General features: G+C 53.7%; 1 protein-coding gene across 4 annotated transcripts in view; it reads right to left on the bottom strand.

Moving 5' to 3' along the window:
• The window catches only part of PPFIA1 (PTPRF interacting protein alpha 1), a 90,399-nt gene extending 68,789 nt beyond the window's left edge, over positions 1 to 21,610 (bottom strand). For 2 of the 4 annotated variants that reach the window (XM_042904163.1, XM_042904162.1), the window contains exons 1-2: positions 21,488 to 21,610; positions 19,988 to 20,251 (exon numbers count right to left, since the gene is read on the bottom strand). In XM_042904163.1, coding sequence (XP_042760097.1) covers positions 19,988 to 20,251 — 264 coding nt within the window. In that variant the 5' untranslated portion in view covers positions 21,488 to 21,610. Of the gene's footprint in view, positions 1 to 19,987; positions 20,252 to 20,718; positions 21,191 to 21,487 lie in introns of those variants that run through there. The other 2 variants (XM_042904160.1, XM_042904161.1) reach the window with 2 other exon arrangements.
• Positions 21,611 to 22,356: the final 746 nt, after the last annotated feature.

The following is a 22,356-nucleotide window of genomic DNA, read 5'->3' as shown; positions in this document are numbered from 1 at the left end:
ATGCGCAGGCAGCCCAGACTCAGACTCAGACTCAGCCCTACGTGCCGATTACAATGAACAGAGAGAGGAAACTGTTCATTCAGTTACTCCACCTAACACGCTGATTTTCCACCCCCGGTTACATCACGTGGATTTAGAACATCTCCAAGAGACCCTAGAACCACGTTTCCCGCTTCTCTGCTGTGAGGACACTAGCGCATCTTCTGGTGAACCACTGTGACACCAGCCACCACGTGGGCCCCCCTCTGGCCGCCGAGCACTCTGGCTGCAGACACCGGGCAGACTACCGCTCCCTTGCTCACCCACCGCCACGTTCCAGAACCACCGGGGGTCCTGCCCGAGGATGCCGGTGGTCTCCCTCCCGGCTACGACAGCACCATCCAAACACGGGCCAAATAAATGCATGGAAGTGACGGGAGGGTACCCGTGTTTCAGGCACCCTGAACTTGAGAAGGGACCCAGGGCTGCCCCGAGGGAAGGCCGGTGCGCCTGACGGACACCCCCGCGCCCCCAGTCACGTGGTGTCAGGCCGGCCCCGGCACCACTCAGGAACCGCCCTGACGGTTTACAGGTTAGCAGTTCTCCCAGGAAGTCTCAGGGTGTGCACGAGGTCCCCGTGAGTTACGTGCAATTCTAACACACTTCAGTGTCGTCAGCGCGCACAAGCGCTTCCGTTCTGCAGAGGATGCCACGATCGACACTCTCTTACGTGTGATTAGTACTCTGAACTCGTTACATGAGGACGTCCCAGATGCGTGAGACGTCCTAGACCCCCACCTTCCAGGGCTCTCCCAGGTACGAGTAGGTGCAATCGCGTGGACAGGACCAGAAATTTCCACCCACCTTCTAGCAGGTGCCTCCGAAGAGCAGGACTCTGAATGCAACAGGGCCACCTAGCCCTGCATGTGACCGCGGGGGCCCTCCTGAGAGAATTCCAGAGGCGATGGCCAGCATCGTCACAGGCACGCAGGTGAGAGACAGCAGGAGCCCAAGGCCAGCACAGAAGGCCCGGGGGCGGCAGAGTAGGCCTCCCGCCGCAGCCTCTGGGGACGCCACCCGGAAGACGGGCCTCTTGGGATAAAGTAGGGCCAGCACGAGAAACCGTACCCGGAAGCCTCCCGTGGCTCTGCGAGGCTGCAGGTCCTAAAGCGACCACACGGCCGGCGCTGCCCGATGTCCCCGGGACATCCCCCCCGACAAGTCCAAGAGCAAGTGTGGCGGCCCTTGGGGCCACATGGCTCAGGCCGAGTGAGAAGGCGACCGAACCTGACAAGGGCTCTGCTTCTCTCCGGTGCAGTTTCCACAAGAATGACACCGCCTACGGGAAAACAACACGGCCACGCTGGTGGAAACGGGCAGAATAAAGGGTCTGCTGTCGAAGGAGGAAGCGAAGCGTCTCTGCGGCCTGCAACCCCGACGCCACCTGTCACTCCACGGCCGGACTCGGGCCCTCGGTGACCACTTCTCGGTGAGCTCACACCCCCGCCCCTCTGCTGCTCCCCCGTCGCCCGTTCTCCCGCACCCCTTCCACAGACCAGCCTCGGGGCACCAGCCGAGTCCGCACGCTGCCCCCCCACCCCGCCCTCCTGAATGCCCGATGGGACGCCACACACGGGGCTCGGCCACCGGACCTGCATGTGAGGGCGCTCCCGGCCCTCCGATCCATCCGTGCGGGAGCGCTGGGGCACACGCGGTTCCCCGGTCTGCTCGTGGGGAGAACCCCCCCGCCCCCGACGTGCTCACTCCGCAGGCCCCAGCAGAGCAGCAGCAAAGCGTGGTCGCCCAACAAGAGGCACGCGTGGAACTAAATCCGTGACGTCCCACCGCCCACGGCACCCCCCGCGCTCCGGGACCCCCTCCGACCTCGGTTCTGGGCGTTCACACCTTGCAAACCTGTGTCACGAAAGCTTCCGTCCCCGACGGTCTTGCTCTCCAACTTAACAAGAAGCAGGGGTGCAGGCACCACACCGTAACTGGAGGCACGTATTCGGGATCATCTCCGGGCAAGCTTGGCAGACAGGCATACAGGCTAAGAATGAGCAGCCCCTTTCATCTGGACACACGATTTACGGAACGAAAACAAGATTTCTGAGGTGCCGTGCTGCGTGTTAGAAGGTTCAAACGTCGATCTCAATGACTCTATCTTTGCTTCACGTTCCACATGGTTTTCGAAACTGTTCCCTGTCCTTCACCACGTGGGTTTCTCAGCCCCGCCGCAGGGGCCACAGAATTACCTCACTTCACAAACCGAACACAGGCCCACACAGGTCAGCGGGGCACGAAAGTCACGGGTCAGTAAGCAGCTTGGGACTCAGCAACAGGGACGTCACCTTCGGGGGACAAGAGCATGCCAAGTACCCAAATCACGTCCCCGTGCGGGCCGACCGCGTGCGGGGTCCCGGGGGCGCGCGAGTGCACACTCGTCGCAGGGTGCGGGGGGCTGTGGCCCCGAATCTGCGTACAGCACGGGCAGATGGATCGTATTCTCCACTGTACGGATGACACAACAGACTCGGGAGTGAAACACTGTCCATGCGTTAGTGCAAAGAGGTGGAGGGGGAGGGAGAGGGGGGCAGACGGGGGGAGGGAGGGAAGCGCACTCAGTGGGGAGCGGTCCGCCTGTAACCCACCAGGAAACAGACGGCCACAGACCCCCAGGAGACCTTTCTGTGATTCCTTCTGTCCCCCGACGACGACCTTGCTACACCCTTAAAACTACTATTTCGTCTCTGTCTTCCCTAAAACTGATGGCATTTTCAGACACCAGAGAAAAGACAAGAGAACAGGAAGCGTCAGGCATCAGGCCTCATCCTCTGCTAGAGATGCGACAGACCCGGAGACCCGGTGGGTACCGGGTGGTCAGCGGGCCTCACGGGGCTGACCTCGGCCCTGAGAGACGGCGGTCTGACACAAGGGAAGGTGGGGAGGCACGTCCCGGAGCTGTGGAGGCCAAGGGAAGGAGGGCATGGTGAACACACCGGTGTGGCCAGAACGAGGGGGTCTGTGCAGGGAAATGAGCGGAAGCTGAGTTAGGCCAGAACGTGGGGGCTGGGAGTGCCAAACTGAATGAGTTTGGAGTCTGCCCCCGCGGGCACGGACAGGCCCCGCAGGAAAGCCGGCAGGGCGAGGTCCGGGCCACGCTGCTGGTGGCCGTAAGGTGTGCCGGGTGGGCTGGAAAAGTTAAAGGTGCGTGCGGGGCCTCACCCCGCTGGCCCGTGGCAGGCACACAGGGCCCAAGCTAGGGTACCGGAATCCGAAGGAAGTCAGGACGACGCTGGAAAAGAGAACACGGACAGAAACCGGGCCAGGGACAGGGGGCCGAGAGGGGAGGGAGGGTGATCACAACTCGGGAACACGTCATGCAGCGGGACACCTCTGGCTTGCGCGTAGAAGGCGTGACACAAGGCGGGTCCGGGGCACGGGAGAACATCACAAAGGTGGGGCTGGAGACACAAACGGAGCCATCATCTTCCAGAAGGGCGGCTGACCCCACAACGTGAGCGCACGCCCAGAATGGAGACTACAGAGGAGAGGAAGGGTAACAGACGTCCTCGCACGAAGACGGTACTTTATTAAATGGAAACGGTCATCCCAACGTCTCTGCCCAGCAAGTGCTCCTTTCCCTCCATTCTTCCACAGACGTTCCCGAAGGGAAGGAAACACAGACGTGGATACGAGCACCAGGCAATTCCCCAGCTCCCTGTAACTGCTGGCACTTTTTAAAGTTACTTGAAACTAGCATCATGTGTGGCAACATCACTTTCCGCAGCGTGACCATAAAGTCGCGAGTAGGGATGCGCCTGGGTGGCTCGGTGGGTTAAGCGTCTGACTCCGACTTCGGCTCAGGTCACGATCTCACGGTTCGTGGGTCTGAGCCCTGCATCGGCCTCCCTGCTGACAGCTCGGAGCCGGCTTCGGATCCTCTCTCTCCCACTCTCTCTGCTCCTCCCCCGTGCGCACGCACTCTCTCTCTCCCTCTCCCAAAAATAAACATTTAGAAATGAATAAAACGTGAAAACTTGCAAGGAGAGAATCTAAAGATGAGCCCCCAAGGGAAGCAATGCAGCGTTTGTTTTCAGAGCAGAGGACAGGCGCAATCCAAGTCGAGAGTCCCAGTAACGTCTCCACTGAGTGCCCTGGGGCTCTCTGAGCAGCACGCGGAGGTTCCTAGGCCTGCTCCGCGTGACGGATCCACCTGGAAGCTGCTTAATAAACAGGCTAGTTGGCTAACGCTCACAGGTTCTCTGGAAAACACCTCACCTCCAGGCAGCGCCTCACCTTTCACAGTGACGACACGGTGGGGGGCAGAGAGGGCGGCACCGGCCACTCAAGGGCGCGGGCAAAGCACACAGAGCCGATCGACGGTAATGCGCTTGAAGCAATCTCTTCATTCATCGTCAAACCTTGCTGGGAACAAGTATTTCCAGAGTTTGCACAAGAAAACCACCTTGGAGTGTACATTCTTTCCAACTCACTGCCTCTGTTCTAACCACCGCCCACCTCCACGGGCCTTCCTTACCACTACAGGTGACCACACACCTATCACAAAGACAACATTTCTGTTTGTGAACCTTTCTTGTACTTTCTCCTCGAAATGCAGTACAGATCATCAGGCACCCTGAACTTGAGAATGGACAGTTCAGCCTTCTCAAGGGAGAAGAAATAACACAGGGCCGTGGCATTACAGAAGAGATGAGGGAAGGAAGAACATCAGACGACCAATTTCAATCTTTACTTGACAAGTGCTTTCTTCCTTTCTTTCCAGGGGGAACTGGGGCACAGGGCGGACGGACGCGGCAGGCTTCCCGGATGACCCCAGCCGGGGTGTGCACGAGGAAATGCCTACCTGCCGTCTTCAGATGGCTTTACAGACACAACCGTCAGTGTCGTGAGTCGGCCGGCGACATCTGTCATCTGTCTGGCCACCCAGCCTCCGTGTCCCCTTCCCTCCCTCCGGGAAGAGCCCCAGGCCCCCAGTCGCTGTCAGGGTCCGCGCTGTGCACAGGAGGGAACACGCACCCGGACAGGACACACAGCTTCACCAGAGCCCTTCACGGCAGGACCGGGCTCCCACCTTCCCAGTCCCCAGGGTTACTCACTCCTCCGCATGGATCCCCCAGGTAGGTCTGGGACCAGGCCCCTGGACTCGGCACGCTCGCTCTCCCCACGACATCGTCACGACAGAGGGCCCCAACCACGTTTCTCAGCGCGGGTCCAAAGCACACCAGCTCCAAGTGGGAATACCCCGCACTGCGGACGTGCTGGGGGGAGGACGCCGTCACTGGGCACGGCACGTGTCCGCGGTGTTTGCCCGTTCCCATGGCGCTCACGGTTACCTCTGGAAATCCTACAGAAAAGCACTTTCCACCCTACCGAGCTTCCTTGTGTGGCTCACCGGTGACTGTGGGAATACTGCCCACGTTCGCTACCGCTTCTCAATTACACGGGCTCTCGAGGGGTCTTCATGGAGGCACCGTGGTCACCGTCCCCATGCTGTGTCGCTCGGGCCCAGCAGGAACCTCCCTCTGAGCACGGGCTGCAGACCACATGGCACGAGAAAGCAGTTCCCTACAAACCACGCACGCAGGGACAGCGGAGAAAACACCTGTCCTCTCCCTTCAGACACCTGCCTCCCTGCCCTTCACCCACTCACGGTTCCTGTCGGACAGCTAAAGGGCGTGGACAGGCCGCAAGGGGGAAACGTGCCAGAAGCACCCCCACCCGGGCCCCGTCTGCGGGGAGGACAGAAGGGAGGGGTGCGGGGGACGCTGACTCCATATGGGCCCCAGCGCTGACATCCGAGCCCCGAGGACCAGCAGGAGGGAAAGCACGGGAGGCCCCCAGATGTCTCTACGCCCCCGGGCCTTCCTCTGGAAGACAGGGCAGCGAACAACGAGGTACACAGTATAGTCTCACAGTGAGGACGTAATCCCACACGGAGGCCCGGAGGCCATCAGTCCCGGCTATGGACTCACTCAATCTCCAGACACCCGCCGGCCCAGCCCTTGAGCAGTGCAGCAAAGGGCAGCCGCTCGGGAATGTCTGCTAGATAACGAGGCTGCTGCCCCCAGGGTACTGACGAGGGTACTGACGAGGCCGCTGGAGGCTCGGGGAGGAGGCGGCCAGGGAGAGACAGCCCGAGTCCTGCTAACTGCGCGGGGACAGACCGTGGGCCCACGCTGACCGAGCAGTGCGTGCGGGGAGCAGGTGGGACCTACCCGCAGACCCAGGCCGAAGCAGAAGCGAGGCGGCGGCGGATGCCCGCACACCTGCTTCCGAGCATCTGTCCGCCTGGGGACAGGGACGCACCTGCTTGCGGAAGATTCTGCCCAAGGACACAGTTTGCAGGGAGACTCCCTGGGTGCAGGTGAGGGGGCGGGGCCGCAGAGAGCAAGGGGAACTCTGCAGACTTTCTCCAGCCCTTCCCATCCGCGGGATGTCACCGATGAGCCCTTCCAGCACAGCAGACTCTCAAATCAACATGCAGGCCAGTCAAAACCACCTTCCCTGCCACTGCTCCCTTTCTATTTCGGGGCCCACAGGACACCGCGGCCTTACCTGTCACCCACGTTTCCCCTTAAATCATTTTCAGGTGGGGGAAGTGCGTGCCCTAGCTTCTGAACAGCACCTTCAGACTTCGAGAGAGACCGATGGCTCAGAAACACTGATGAGCCTCAAGGAGAACTTTAACTTTCACACACAGGATTCAACGTCAGCGTGCCATTGTGCAAAACCAATTTTTGGTATTACTGTTGGCAAAAGTCTCAAACCAGATAGGCAGGAGGGATAATTAGCCCATTTGCAGAGCAGAAAAACTTGGAAATGCAAGACATGTTTCAAACTCCCAAGTTGATTTTCTTTTTTTTTTTCCCCCAAATTGATTTTCAGAACAAAATGACATTTCTTCCTCAGAATAAGAATGACACCCTGAAGCCAAGGGTAAAAACTCCACGGGCAGGCCTTCCCTGCCAAATGAGCCACAATCCCAGGCTGCAGAATTCAGCCAAGAGCCTGCTTCTAGCTGCGGAGAAAAAACCTACAAAGTGGAAACATTTTGTCCACATCTCTAAATGCGCGTCAGCAAGTGCCAACAAAGCTTTAGCTGCGCCTCATTCCTGAAAGAGAAGGGGCACAAGGACTGATGGCTCCAGGGAAACAGGCAAAACCCAGGACCAGCTCGTGCAAACCAGGACTCGGGGCCACCCTACCGGTAAGAGGTAAGAGGTAGGTGGCTCGGGGACAGGAGGAGCAAGACTGAGACTGCCTTTTTCTATAGTTCTGACTGCTAAACCATGTAAACAATGAAGTCCAAAAGAAAGACTCGAACCCTAAAATTAATAATAATCAGCAACAGGGGCACCTGGGAGGTTCAGTGGGTTAAGCGTCTGACTCTTGATTTTGGCTCAGGTCATGAGCCCATGGTACCTGGGTCTGAGCCCCACGTCAGGGGCTCTCTCCCCCTCTCTGTGCCCCTTCCCTGTTCCTGCACTCTCTCTGGCTCTCAAAATAAATAAGTAAGCTCAAAAAAAAAAAAAAAAAAAAAAAAAAGAATACACAGAACAAATAAACCTAATATCAAATTGTGTACGGTTATGTTACCAATCACATGCTTTAAAACTCATTATTCTAAGTGCACAGTCTTGGGACACATTTTTTCTCAAACCCAGAAGAACTGCAAAGACATTCTAAAACGTCACTGCATACGATGACTGTACCAACATGGTGTTAAGAACTGAAACTATTTTGTGCGTATCAAGGAAATAATACAGACATCACGAGAAGTCCAGGTTGTTTAAGAGACAGGAGACGCCAACATGAAATAAATCAAGGGGGAAACTAAGGTTTATTGTGAACAAAAGAAACACCAACATGAAATCCAAGTTTCTCTTCTTACAAATATTTTTGTCTGGCTCTGTCTCCAGAAAGGACCTCAATGATGCCAACCCCGGTGACAGTGAGCATGCCTAGCTCATTGGATTTCCAAGTATCACTTCCACACTAAAAGGAACCCAGGCTCCTCAGAGGAAGGACTTCAGATCTGAGGCAGGAAAAACACAAAGTGAGCCTGGGACAAATTCTTGTGCCAGAAAACAGGGTAACGTTCAAAGACTAATGGGGCCCTGGCCAAAGGACACGGGAGCCACTCTGAGGGGGACAGCAGAGTACCTAAGGAATAAGGATGATAACGGACCGTGGCACACTCAAGAAACACAAATCCGAGTGTCCACAGCAATTCCAAGGAGAGAAGAATGACAGGAGTGCTCTTCACGGAAGAGGGCCTGTCGGTCCACGAAGGAGGACAGAGGCCGGACGATCCCCTCTGTAGCTCCCACGTGAGAACGGGTGTGCGCAGGACGCCAGGGACAACGTGGCCCACGGGGAGTGCCCCAGGGACCAGGGCTGTCACAGGCTCGGGAGGGGGTGCACAGAGAGACTCAGAGGGGTCTGCCGTCATCTGGCAGCCCAATGACCCTACCTCTGACCACAAGAACGGGGCCACCGGAAACCACGAGCCTCCGGAGGCGATGCCCAAAACAGGGGAGACGAGGTAAGGCTGGAGGGCCAAAGTGAGAGGCGTTAAAGCCCCGTGGGACGGGGTTACGCGGCATTTACGCCGCAATACGGTTTATAACTAGCATGTTACCCCTATGATTGCCTAACCAACAAGACACGTAAGTACAGGAAACTGCTACCAGCAAGGTCACTGCCTGCAGTCTCCTCCTCCCTCTGGATAAGAACGCTTTCCCCAGCAGGAACACCGCCCCGTCAGAATACGAGTTTTTTTTTTTTAATGTTCATTCATTTTTTTGAGAGACAGAGACAGAGTGTGAGAGGGGAGGGGCAGAGACAGAGGGAGACACAGAATCCGAAGCAGGCTCCAGGCTCTGAGCTGTCAGCACAGAGCCCGACGCGGAGCTCGAACCCACGAACCCGGGAGATCATGACCCGACCCGAAGCTGGCCGCTTAACCGGCTGAGCCACCCAGGAGCAGAACAGGAGCGGTTTGGAGGGTCCTTGTGCACAGGGCAAACATGAGTCCCCAAACGAGCTAGTTACCAAGTTGCTCAGCAACACCCATCACTAAGGGCCAGCAGGCAGGACACAGGTTCAGGAAGAAAGGCCGTCTTCTCAGAGAGCGTGGTGTATTGTACACGGACGGGGCAGGACGCCGGCATCTCTGCACAGCAGGAGGCACCCCCCCCCCCCCCCCCACAGCCAAGATGCTGCCGGGCAATTGCGGCAGGAGCAGGGAAGACCGCAGGACTTGGCCCCTCCCCGAGTCCACCCGAGTGAAGACAGGGTATGGATCTCCAGGGACCTCACAGATGGCCTCTGAGACAGGCAAGCTCCATGCCACAGGACCCACGGACCGGCAGGGAGAGGGAAGAGCAGGAAGGAGGCAAAGCCGTCTCCCTGGCTTCTGACCACCGGACCAGAGGGCAAGCTGCTCCGTTCCCAGGAGGAGGCACAGGTGTGGGGAGGAGGGTGGTGGCCCGTGCGGAACTCGAAGAGCCCACAGTCCGCCCAGATGGAGCTTCACTACGAGGTGCTCGGAAAGGCGTCCGGGAGACAGGGTGGGGTGCATGAAGGAGAACACAGGGCAGCCGAACCTCCCAAGGAAAACCGCCTCCCCGGGTCTGACCCACGCCGACCCAGGGGACGAAACGGCCATCCTGCAGCCGCCCTGTGCACACGTTCCCCCCCTTCCACCGAACCACACGCTCCCATGCCCTTCCATCGCCCTCCGTCAAACCTCATGCGTCTCGGGGCGAGGTACCTGCAGCACAGACTCCGTGGTCAGCACCTAGTACAGTGCCTGCCACGCACTCCAGGAACGGGGAATACTTTCGTGTACGCCTTGTACCCACACACGTAAAATTACACACGCTGCTTTTAAACATCACGTAGTTCTGTATAGGATATAAAGACGCACCCTGTCCTGTGCTTTATGTGATGGGTGACGTGAGCGGCTTGTACCTGTTGCCTAAAGCACGAATCTTACAGCTCAACCCACACACTAGAAGGAGCCACTCTACCCAACGGCGTCTACACTGCATCCATTCTTGTCTCCTCCCCCAACCCACTATCCACACAGTACCAGCACCAGCTTTTAAAAAACTCAACCAAATCATCACAGTCCCTCCCCGAGGCCACAATGCCCCGGGGCCCCCAACTGAAAACCCAGCTCCTGGCGGGGCAAGGCTCTGTCCCACCACCAGCTGCCTGGTGCCCCACCTGGCTCCCCTTCCATGGCTTAAAACAAAGCCAAGTTTGTCCCTGACCCCGGCCTCTGCCCCTGCAGTCGCAGTGCTGGGAGAGTGTTCTCTCAGCCTCAGCCCCCGAGCAACCTCTCCCGAAACGGCCTCTCGTGGACCACAGTGTGCCAGCAGGCAGCATTTGCTCCCAACTCCTTCCCTCTTTCAGGTGTGCCTCCACCACCGTCTCCAAGGAGCGCAGAAGCCGGAGCCCGGAGCCTGTGACGGTGCAGAGTCACAAAGGGGCTCAACCATGGTGGGCGGTTGTGCCTGTGCAGACGATTCAGGTGCAGCGACACAGAAACCCTTGTGGTGGGGGCTGCACTGCAGTTGAGGGGCATCCCGCCCCCAGCCTGCTTCAGATTCTGGGTCTCCCACTCTCTGCCCCTCCCCTGCTTACACTCTGTCTCTCTCTCTCAAAAACAAACATTAAAAAAAATTAAAAAACAAACAACGCTGATCAGACACTGTGATCAAGTCACAGAGTAAGTGTCACTTTAGCCAACCACCTCCTCAGCCTGCCCTGTATGGCCAGATGGTCACCACAAAGCCTGCCCTGGGCGGGCGCCCGGCAGGGGAGGACGGTGGCACCGGGGGCTGGCCCGCTGACACCATCACCACTCCACGGACACGGGCTGAGCGTGGGCAAACTGGAGATCCAGATTAGAAGAACGACGGGTACTAGGCCAGGACTAGTGGGTTTCGTTTTCTCCCGTACCAACTGGTGATGACCAACACGTTTACTGTGACTTCTAGGTCTTCCCGCCTTGCACTCACACACGAGTAGTCTGTAAGCCAACCCATCACAGACTAGAAAAGACGAATACGATTTTAAGCGTGTCTGAAGGCATCGAAGAGATACTGAGGCAGCCACGACCGGAGGGACTGAGACCGCAAGCAAAAGGGAAGCCCACTGAGCCAACTCTAATATTCAGAGTCCTCTCTCTCCCTCAAGGCATTGGATGATTCTGATTTTCATCAGGGATTTGAGACAATATACCAATGAGCTGGAAAGGAAACATAACGGAAAGCCAGGCAGAAAGTCGCGGCTAACCGAGCTCTGGACACCACAGGGAGGCACAGAAAATGACCCCGGCACTCAGCAAGCACGGCCTGAGAAGCTGAGCCTTCAGTGATCTCACGGGGCTGGGGAGAAAATAACCGGGCTTCGGGACCTACCACGAAGGAGGGGCCCTGGGAAACACTCCGGGCCTCCAGATGGAGATCCTGGACGGTTCCATGGGGGTGGGGGGCAGCGGGAAGGCAGCTCACACTGCACCTTACAAAGCCTGAGCCCCACTCTCAGGTCACTCGCGCCTGACTGGGCCCAGAAGCCTCCCCACGCGGGGTGTGTCAGATGAAACGCCAAAGGAATACAGCCCCACGAAGAGCCTCTACGCTTCTCCATATGTCCCACATGCAATTAAAAAAAAAAGAAAAGGGATGCCTGGGTGGCTCAGTCGGTTAAGCATCCAACTTCGGCTCAGGTCATGATCTCACGGTTCGTGGGTTCGAGCCCTGCATCAGGCTCTATGCTGACGGCTCAGAGCCCGGAGCCTGCTTCAGATTCTGCTTCTCCCTCTCTCTCTGCCCCTCTCCTGCTCATGCTCTCTCTCTCAAAAGTAAATAAACAGTAACAAAAAAAAAAAAAAAATTTAATAAAACAAGTAAAAACTAAAGGAAGGAAAGAAAGAAAGAAAGAAAGAAAGAAAGAGAGAGAGAGAGATAGAGGGAGAGAGAGAGGCACAGGGTAGCTCAGGCTAGTCAGTTAAGCATCCAGAACTTGGTTTCCACTCAGGTTTGTAAGTTTGAGCCCTGGGTCGAGCTCTGTGCTCACAGCATGGAGTCTGCTTGGGAGTCTCTCTCTCTTCCTCTTTTTCTGCCCCTCCCCTGCACTCTCTCCCTCTCTCTCAAAATAAATAAGCAAACTTAAAAAAAAAAAAAACAAGGTATAACATAAGGACCAAAAGAAAAAAAGAACAGAAACAGACCAGGAGGAGACCCATAGACTGGAATTACTGGATGCAGATGTCAACTGTTCAAAAACATATTTGACAAATGGGAAATTTTCAGAGAATCAGAACAGATTCTAAAACTGAACATTATTGTAGCTAAAATTAAGAACTCAATCTGTGGGCTTAACATCAGACTAGACATGGGTGAAGAGAGACTCAGTGAACTGGAAGATAGGTCAGTAAAAAAATATACCTAGACAACAGTCAGAGGAAAAAGTCAAGAAAATAGAGGAGCCCGAGAGACACACAGGACATGGTAAAAAGGTCCAATGAGAACCCTCAAAGTAGAGGAAACACAGAATGGGGAGTACTAGATCCCTACAGAGATAAGAGTCAAAACTTTTCCAAAACTGATAAAAGAACCAATACAGTGACTCCACAAAGAATGCCTGAGGGAAAAAGATGTTAAAAGTCATGAGAGGAAAAAGATACCACCTTCCATGGGACAACAACACTAGCAGCTGACTTTTCAAGAAAAGGAAAGGAAGCCAGATGATGGATTAGCATCTATAAAATGTTGAACAAAAATAACCACCGACCTGGAAGCCTTTACCTAACAGAAACGTTCTTCAAAAGTGAGGGCAAAGTAAAGATTGTTTTTGGGGGAAAAAAAAGGACAACTCACCAACCAAAGACACGAACCAAAAGAAGTATTAATGCAGCTCTTTGAGGAAAAGAAGTCTCTGACAGAAACATGAAAAAACAAGGAGTGCAGAACAACTTCACAACAGAAAGGGTAACTATGAGAACAAATCATAACAAGCATTAACTGCACAACGCCAAAACCAATCTAAAATTTAAAAATATTACACGACAAAGAAGGTGAAGGGGAGCTCAGTGCAGTTCAAGTGTCAAAGGAAAGAGCAGGGTCAGGGAAGGAGTGCAAATACTGAATCAGGCATAAGTTTAAAATGCACCCGCATCTAGCAATATATATATATTCCAATAACCTAACAGAGAAGAATACAATTAAAAAATACATCATACTTCTAAAAGAAGGCCAGAGAGGGGCACCTGGGTGGCTCAGTTGGTTGAGCGTCCGACTCCGGCCCAGTCATGATCTCACAGTTTGTGAGTTCGAGCCCCACGCCGGGCTCTGTGCTGCCAGCTCAGAGCCTGGAGCCTGCTTCGGATTCTGTGTCTCCCTCTCTCTCTGCCCCTCCCCAGCGCATGCTCGCACTCTGTCAAAAATAAATTTAAAAAACTTAAAAAAAAAAAATTTAAAAATAAATAAATAAAAGAAGGCCAGAGAGAAAAAAGAACACAGAACAGGTGGGACAAAGAAGAAACTAGTAATACGGTACATGTAAACCAACGTATCAGTCATTACATTTAAACAAACACTCCAAGCAAAAGGTAAAGACTGTCAAATTCATTAAAATAAAACTAGGCATACACCGTCCACAAAGGTCCACCTTAAAATGTAAGATCACAGACAGATGAAAGTAAAAGATACCCAAAACCCTACCGAAGAGAAAACTGATGTGGCAAACAGGACCAGGCAATAAAGGAACCTCTAAAGCAAAAAACATTACTAGAGACAAAGAAGAACATTTCGTGATGAAAGTTCCATCTACCAAGAAAACAAGAGTTCTAAATTTGAATGTACCTAATAGCGCAATCTCAAAATACATGAAAATTGACAAAAATCGCCACATCCATAATCACGATGGGAGACTTGAAGATACATCTCTCAGTATCTGACAGAACCGACAGCAACAGAAGAATCAAGGGAGGAGGACGGGGCTGCCCGATAGGCGGTCACGTGCTTTATTTTAAGTACTTGAAATGAGGCTCCTCCAAACTGCGATGTGTGGAAAGTGTAAAATGCACACCACATTTTAAAGACAATATGACAGAAGAGAATGCAAAATATTTCATTAGCTTTTTCTCACGCTGACTATACACCGAAATGATATTTTGGATATGCGTGTTAGTAATATCATTAAACTCATTCTCACCTATTCCTTACTTGATTTAAAGTGGTTACCAGAATCTGAACTACGTCATTAACAAACTTCATCTAACCTATAATTATAGAATACTGCATTCCCCACAATACACATTATTTTCACGTGCCCAAGGAACAGTTAATGAAAATGAATATATGCTAGGCCGTTAGGAAAGTCAACTCATCCCAAAGGACTGAAATACTGCAGGGCGTATTTAGGGATTGCATTAGATTAACAGTTTATATCCTCCCAAAATTCATCACCCCCAAAGTGATGGTATGAAGACAGGGAGACTTCTGGTGGTGACCAGTCATGGGCGGCTGAGAGAGCACCGTCACCCCTGCCACCACATGAGGACAGGGAGAAGCAGGCTGTCGATGAACCAGGAAGCTGCTCTCACCTGACACTGAATCTGCAGACGCCTTGATCTTGAGAACTTCCCAGTCTCCTGAACTATAGGAAAGAAGCTTCTGTTGCTTATTAGGCAGCCAGCCTATGGTATTTTGTTACAGCCACCCAAAAACACTGAGACAGATACCTTCATGGAATTAAGCTAGAAATCAGCACAAAGAGAACGAGAAAATCCCCCTAAACATCAAGATGCGATATGCTCCTAAAAATTGTTATGAATTAAGAAAAAGATGCCACAATGAAAGTTAGAAAATAGTTTCACATAAAAGACAATAAAACTCTGGCTTATCAAAACTTGTGAGATCAATAAAGGTGTGCTTAAAGGGAAACTTACAGCTTTAAAATACACATATTATAGGGACACCTGGGTGGCTCAATCGGTCGGTGATCAACTCTTGATTTCGGCTCAGGTTATGATCTCAGTGCCACGGGATCGAGCCCTGAGCCAGGCTCCGCACTGAGTGAGGAGCCTGTCTGAGATTCTCTCTCTCTCCCTCTGCCTCTCTCTCCCCTGCTCACATTCTCATTCTAAAATGAATAAACAAACAAGCAAATAAATAAAATACATATACTGGAAGAGAATAAAGGCTAAAAATCAAATTAAATATTTAGTTCAAGAACTAGAAAAAAGAACAGCAAACAAATACAAAGCAGACAGAAGAAAAAACAGACAAGAAATTAACTCAATAGAAAACAAATATTAAATAGCAGAAATCAAAAGGGCACCCAAGTTGGTTCTCTGAAAAAGAGACAAAGCACAAATTACCAGTATCAAGAATTTTTAAAAGGAAGTATCACAACAGATGCTGCAGATAGGAAGGATACTATAAACTACACTTATTACTTGGAAAGTCTGGGTGGTCTGAGCAAATTCCTAGAAAACAAAATGCCTTATCTAAACAGACATAAGAAGAAATATAAAATCAGAAAAATCATATTTCTACAATAAAAAACACGCATCTGAAATTAAAAACCTTCTCACAACTGCACCAGCAGGTTTTGCCTATCAATTCTTCCAAAAAGTAAACACAAAAAAAATTCTTCTGGGAAAGCACAAGGTGTGCTTCCTCCCTTGTTTTATGAGAGCAGCACAACCTTAACCCCAAACCCCAGCAAGGCTGGTACCAGAAAGTACGACTGAAGACCCACATCTCTCATGAATACAGATGCAAGAATCCTAAGCAAAATATTAACAAATAAAATCCAGTGAAAAGAGAATACATATTCTTGGGATTATTCTAGAAGGACAAAAACATTTCTAAGTTAAACCACAACATTATTAAAAAAAAAAAAAAAAAAAAAAAAAAAACTTGTCCCAAAAGATGGAGAAATCACATTTAAGAAAATTTAATATAATTTAATTGATGATTAAAAAAAAAAAAAAAACTTAGGAAACTAAAAATAGAGGAGAATTTTCATATTTTGGTAAAAGTATCTACCAATGAAGCCACGGCAGGTGTCATATGTAGTGGTAAAATACTGAAAGCTTTGGGGCACCTGGGTGCCTCAGTCAGTTAAGTGTCCAACTCTTGATTTCAGCTCAGGTCATGATCTCACAGTTTGTGAGTTCGAGCCCGACATCAGACTCCGTGCTGACAGTGTGGAGTCAGCTTGGGATGCTCTCTCTCTCCCCTTCTCTCTCTGCCCTTACCCCATGCACTCTCTAAATAAATAAATAAGTAAACTTTAATAGATCACCTTGCTGGAAGCCAAAGCAAAAATGAACTATTGGGACCTCATCAAAATAAAAAGCTTCTGCGCAGCAAAGGAAACAATCAACAAAACTAAAAGGCATCCGACAGAATGGGAGAAGATATTTGCAGGTGACATATCAGATACAGGCTTAGTATCCAAAATCTATAAAGAACTTATCGAACTCAACACCCAAAACACAAATAATCCAGTGAAGAAATGGGCAAAAGACATGAACAGACACTTTTCCAAAGAAGACCTCCAGATGGCCGACCGACACATGAAAAGATGCTCCACAGCACTCATCATCAGGGAAAGACACATCAAAACCGCAATGAGATACCACCTGACACCTGTCAGAATGGCTCACGTTAACAACTCAAGCAACAACAGATGTTGGTGAGGATGTGGAGAGCGAAGATGTCTTTTGCACTGCTGGTGGGAATGCAAACTGATGCAGCCACGCTGGAAAACAGTAGGGAGGTTCCTCAAAAAATTAAAAATAGAACTACCCTACGACCCAGCAATTGCACTACTAGGTATTTATCCAAGAGATACAGGTGTGCTGTTTTGAAGGGGCACGTGTACTCCCATATTTATAGCAGCACTATCGACAATGCCCAAAGTATGGAAAGAGCCCAAATGGCCATCGATGGATGAATGGATCAAGAAGATGTGGTGTATATATATACACAATGGAGTCTTACTCGACAATCAAAAAGAATGAAATCTTGCCATCGGCAACTACATGGATGGAACTAGACTGTATTACGCTAAACGAAATTAGGCAGAGAAAGACAAATATATGACTTCACTCACATAAGGACTTTAAGAGACAAAACAGATGAACATAAGGGAAGGGAAGCAAAAATAACATAAAAACAGGGAGGGGACAAAACAGAAGAGACTCATAAATATGGAGAACAAACTGAGGGTTACTGGAGGGGTTGTGGGAGGGGAGATGGGCTAAATGGGTCAGGGGCACTAAGGAACCTACTCGTGAAATCATGGTTGCACTATACGCTAACTAACCTGGATGCAAATTTTTAAAAATTACTTAATTAAAAAAATCACCTTGGTAATAAAAAAAAAATACCGAAAGCCTTTTCTCCAATATCTGGAAGGAGACAAGGACACCTATTCTCACCACTTCCGTTCAACACTGTACCGGAGGCCCTGGCCAGTACAAGGCAAGAAACATAAAAATGGTCATACTACTTGGAAAAAACAAAAGAAAGTTACCAAAAGGCAACACTGAGAGAATGGAAGGCAGACACACACAAGAATGTGAAAACATCTGCCATTCACAGATGTTCAAAATACATAGAAAGAATTCCTTCGAATCAATAAAAAACAAAACAGACAACCCAATCATAAAATGGGCAAAAGGCAATTATTTCACAAAAGAAACCCGCAAGTGGCCCAGAAGCACACGGGGGGGGGGGCGGGTCCCGAGGGAGCAGCACGTTCACACCACACCTCCCGGCACCTGAGCCCCAGCACACAGCTCACACACGAGAACCGGCACCAGCAGGCATCAGCCAGCCCCGAGCGCCCGCGCACCGCTGGTGGCGGGGAACAGACACACGTGCCACCACTCACGCCCCGCCCCGCCGAGCACACCCTACAGAGATGTACGCGGATCCGCGGGGCAGCCTCTGCACAAACCGCAGCACCCGCGGGAGAAAGAATAAACCGTGCTGTGCTCGCACACCGGGCCCTCGACGGCAGGGGAGGACCGGCACAGCCACACGAGGCAAGCGGGCGCATCGCGCACGCACAGCGCTGAAGGGTGAGCTCGTCGCGAAGCCAAGAACATGCCAAAGCAATCACTGGTGAAGGTCAAGACCGTGGTTAGCTCTGGGGGACGTTCGCCGGGAGTGGGCGGGAGGGGAATTCTGGGAAGCGCGGTGAGGTTCCATTTCTTCATCCAGGTGGTGGTTCCAAGAATGCGTTCCCCGAGTGAAAAGTTCACAATCGCGAATGTACATTTCAGTGAATTTTTCTGATTGTGTTACAGTTACAATTTTTTAGAGTATTACTAATCGCGTACACAACGCGCCCACGGCACAAGTGCACTCACTTTACTTACATACCTGTCCGCCCACACTATCAGCTGCCAAACGTGAGACGGGGATCAGGAGAGGGAAAAGTCCGGAACAAGTTTACTCAACGGTTCCCGTGTTTCTGAAATGCTGGTCTCCGGTCCTCAGGGGAGGGGGGGAGGCAGGGTAGTGGGGAGGTCCTCAGGTGGGGAGGTAGGGCGGTAGGGAGGGGGGAAGAAGGGGAGGTGGGAAGCCACCGTTGCATTCTCCACTCAGCGAAGCACTCCCAGGCTGAAAACAAATCACTGAGCGACTGTGTCACCACCCCCCTGGTGTGACAACCTCTACTGCACAAAACTGCTGTCCCTTCCATTCTGTCGTGATGTGGTGTGTGCTCAGCCTTCCAAAAATCTAGCTGCTCAAACACAGAAGCGTTTCATATGCACTTCGGAGCACCACCTCAAGTTCCACTAAAACAAATACAATTACAAAACAAAGAAACAAAACTACGAAAACAAAAACGTACAAGCCCAACGAAATCCTGGTAGAGCTTCACTTGGCCTGCGCTCTTGAGCTCGCGGAAATAAAACCTGGCCTAGACACCCCAGATGATTTGTGAGGCTCCTGTGAGAAAGCCGTGACGGTTCTCTGCCCCAGCAGAAAAGGAGCGCCACAGGAATAACGTCAGATTATTGTTGCTAAAAAGGAAATGCAAACGTTGGGCTCATCAGTCTTTCAGGAGAGCGGACCACAGCCAAGAAACGCATTCGGGCTAGCAATTATCCATTTACTACCTGCGCACTGCAGACCCGCACACGCGTGTATGCTGGCTCCTGGGCGAGCCGAGGGACACCAACACGGTGCGTGAACACCCAAGCAGCCCCCGTGCCTCCCGCACGCTCGGTGCCACTCACCTTCCGCCTGCCTGGGCGACGCTTTCGGCCCTCACCTACCGTTACATCCTGGCTCAGCTCCGCCAGAAAAAGCCACGAAACGCCAGGCCCGGGGTAATCTACTCAGACCAACAACTTCAGTGTTCTCTCAAGCTTTACGATTCGCATCAGCCACAGGGAAAGTTCCAAAGGAATTAATCTCAGTCTCACAGCCCCCATAACAACTTCGGCTTATAAAACACGGGTGTTCGTATAAAGATGGCCTGTGAAAATATCCTTCCTGGGAAATCGAGCCAGTCTGTCCATTAAATTTCATTAGAAAATTGGGAATCTGTGACAAAATCCGGGAGAAGTACACGTGCGGCAGGAAATGGCCTGAGATGACAGAAGAGAAGGCACCACGCAGCCTGGTTGCCTCACGGCCCTTTCCCAAAATCTCTAGGGCGGCGTCCCCCATCTCCGCGGTTCCTCCCGCTTCCCGAGGAAAGGGACAAGCCTTACGAGACGCACAGAGTAAAGCGCCTGACTTTAGAGCACCGCAGACTCTGTTCCCCGCCGGGGGGTCAACTCTGCCCGAATGTGACTTACGAAAACCAGGGCCACCACTTCACAGATGGTTACGCACGACACTCACCCAAGATATTAACACCACGAAAGCCGATACCGGGACACAACGTTTAGAAGGACAAAGTCTGAGAGGGTGCAGGTGAAAAGCATCCGTACCTGTGGAAGGGCAGTGTTGAGCTGTCTCTGCAAGGAATCTCTCTCGTGACCGACCTCGTGCAACTTCCCCTGGGTCAACGCCAGCGTTTCCTGAGTCTCCCGCAGCGTGTCCAGAAGACGGTCCCTCTCCTCCAGCATGGACACCATCAACTGCTCAAAGTGGGAATCTGCATCCGGCTGCGAAGGGGAGCCCGACCCGTGGGTCCCGCTTCCTCCGGGCGGGCCTTCTGCCTCACTGATGGTCGGCATCACCTCGCACATCATCTTGAAATGAAAGACCCAGGCTACGGTCATCAAGTGCAAACTAAAGGCTCCCACAAAGCTGCAACTTTACGGCTATCTGTAGCTAATAACTGAAAGGTTGGCGGCCTCGTTACTCTCAGAGCTGGCTGTTATGCTCTGAACAGACGAGAAGCCGGGAAAACACAAGGCCCAAGTGCCAGAGCACGCGAGATGAACACGTCTGTACGGACAATAATCCAGCCTAGGGGTAAAGACCCAAGCCTACCCCTCCCCTAAAGGACAAACCCTGTGGTATTTTGTTTGCAAAGCTGTACTTTCCAGTTGTTGAAAACAACTGTGCTTCTGTAAACTTTTTTTTTTCTCCCGATTTCCCGGTGGGGGGAGAGAAAAAGTCAAAACCCATGCCACCCAATCATTTTTCAGGAAGAGCACAGAAGGAGCATACAGCCAGTAAACCTGACAAGTACAAAATCCATCAGGCATCTTACAGGAATGTGTGCAGTCAGCTCCCGAGGAGGGCTGACGGCTCCCCGAATTCTCGGGCTGGATCTGGTGAAGCGCTAAAAGGAACCGGATTCCTTAAGGGCCGCGAAAGGTGTTTTTCAACGGCTGCAAACGTGCAACGGCCAGTCGACCTAACTTACGTAAGTTAACAGCCAGAAACAAAAAAGAGCGAGAGAGAAGAGGAGAAAGAAAACTTCCACAAATGAAGCAGGTCGCTCCGGCCGCGGGCGGCCAGGAAGGAAGGAAAAGTGAAAGGGGAGACTACGAGCCGCTCCGAAGGGTCTCCAACCGCACGCCGGCACGAGGGCCGGGGGCCGGTTCCCGAGGCTGCGCCCCGGACAAGGCGATGCCCAGGGCTGCGCGCCGGACGGCGACAACGACCTCCGCCCCACTCGCGGCCGCGCCGGGCGCCGCAGAGCCGCCGGACCCCGGGGCGGCGACAGCCGCCGACAACCGGAGCGCAGCCCGGGTCGCTGCTTCTCCCGGCCACAGGTCCTCGGGCCCCGCGCCCGGCGCCGGGGTGACCGAGTGACCGGGGCCACCGGGGCGCCGCGGTCAGGGGAGGGAGCGGCGCGCGGCCGCAGGAGCCCGTCCCTCGGGACGCGTCCGCCGGGGGTCCCGGCCGGGGAAAGGGGGGGGGGGGGCGGGGGCTGACAGCGAGCGCCGAGCAGCCGCCGCGGGGAGGGGGCCGGCGCCCGGGGCGACCTCGGCCCCGCTCCGCCCCGAGCCCGCCTCGGTGTCCCGCTCCCTTACCTTGCTCGCCGGCGGGAGCGGGCGAGGCTCCGCGGCGGTCGCGGGCGGCTGCTCGCTCCGGGCGAGCTCGGGGCCCGACGAAGGCAGCCCGCGCCCGCGCCCGCCGGCCCCGGGCCCGCAGCCCCCAGTCACTAAGGCCGGCCCGCGGCCGGACACTGGCGGAGCGCAGGAGGAGCGGGCCCGGCTGCGCGTCGCCGGCGTCAACGTGCCCGACGTCGGGCGCGTCGGCGTGGCGTCAGCGCCGAGCGCCGCAGGCCGGCCCCGCCCCCTGCGAGGAGAGCCGCGGAGGCCTAGTGCGCAAGCGCCGCCCTCTCGGGTGGGCGGGGCGGGCCTCCCGGGAGCCGATTGGCTGGGTGCCGCCGGAGCCCCGCCCCTGCCCAGGTAGGGGGTCTCCCCGCGGGAGCCGCGGCTCGGGGCTGAGGTCGGGCTCCCCGAGGGCACCTGCTCCACGTGGCCTCCTACAGCCGCGGGGACGCCGAAGGCCGTTACCGAGCGTCCTCTGTGCATCAGGTTCTGCGCCAGACCCTTCCCAGACGCCACGTCCACACACCTTACCGGACGGCGCGCCCAGGCGCGAGTCACCTGCTGGCGGCGGCTCCCGGGGACCGAGCCACACAGGACGCACAAGGACACGCGGTTTCTATGTAGGGCCCCCTCTCCGAGGCTTACCTGCTATACCTGCGGAGGCCCAGGCGGGCCGCGCAGGATGCGGAGGCTCCTGCGCGCTGCGCGGGGAGTGCAGGCTCTGGAACCAGGCCCAGCTGGTTCAACTCCCAGCACGTGCTTCAACCTGCAGTGTGGGCCTGGGCAACTCAGGAGAGCCCGCTGGGACTCGGCGCCTCATCTGCAGGATGGAAAAATGACACAGA

The sequence above is a fragment of the Panthera leo genome, chromosome D1 (assembly GCF_018350215.1).
Source record: "Panthera leo isolate Ple1 chromosome D1, P.leo_Ple1_pat1.1, whole genome shotgun sequence".
NCBI classification, from domain to species: Eukaryota; Metazoa; Chordata; class Mammalia; order Carnivora; family Felidae; genus Panthera; species Panthera leo.
The sequence above is the reverse complement of the archived record's forward strand: the minus strand, read 5'-3'. Positions and strand labels throughout refer to the sequence as shown.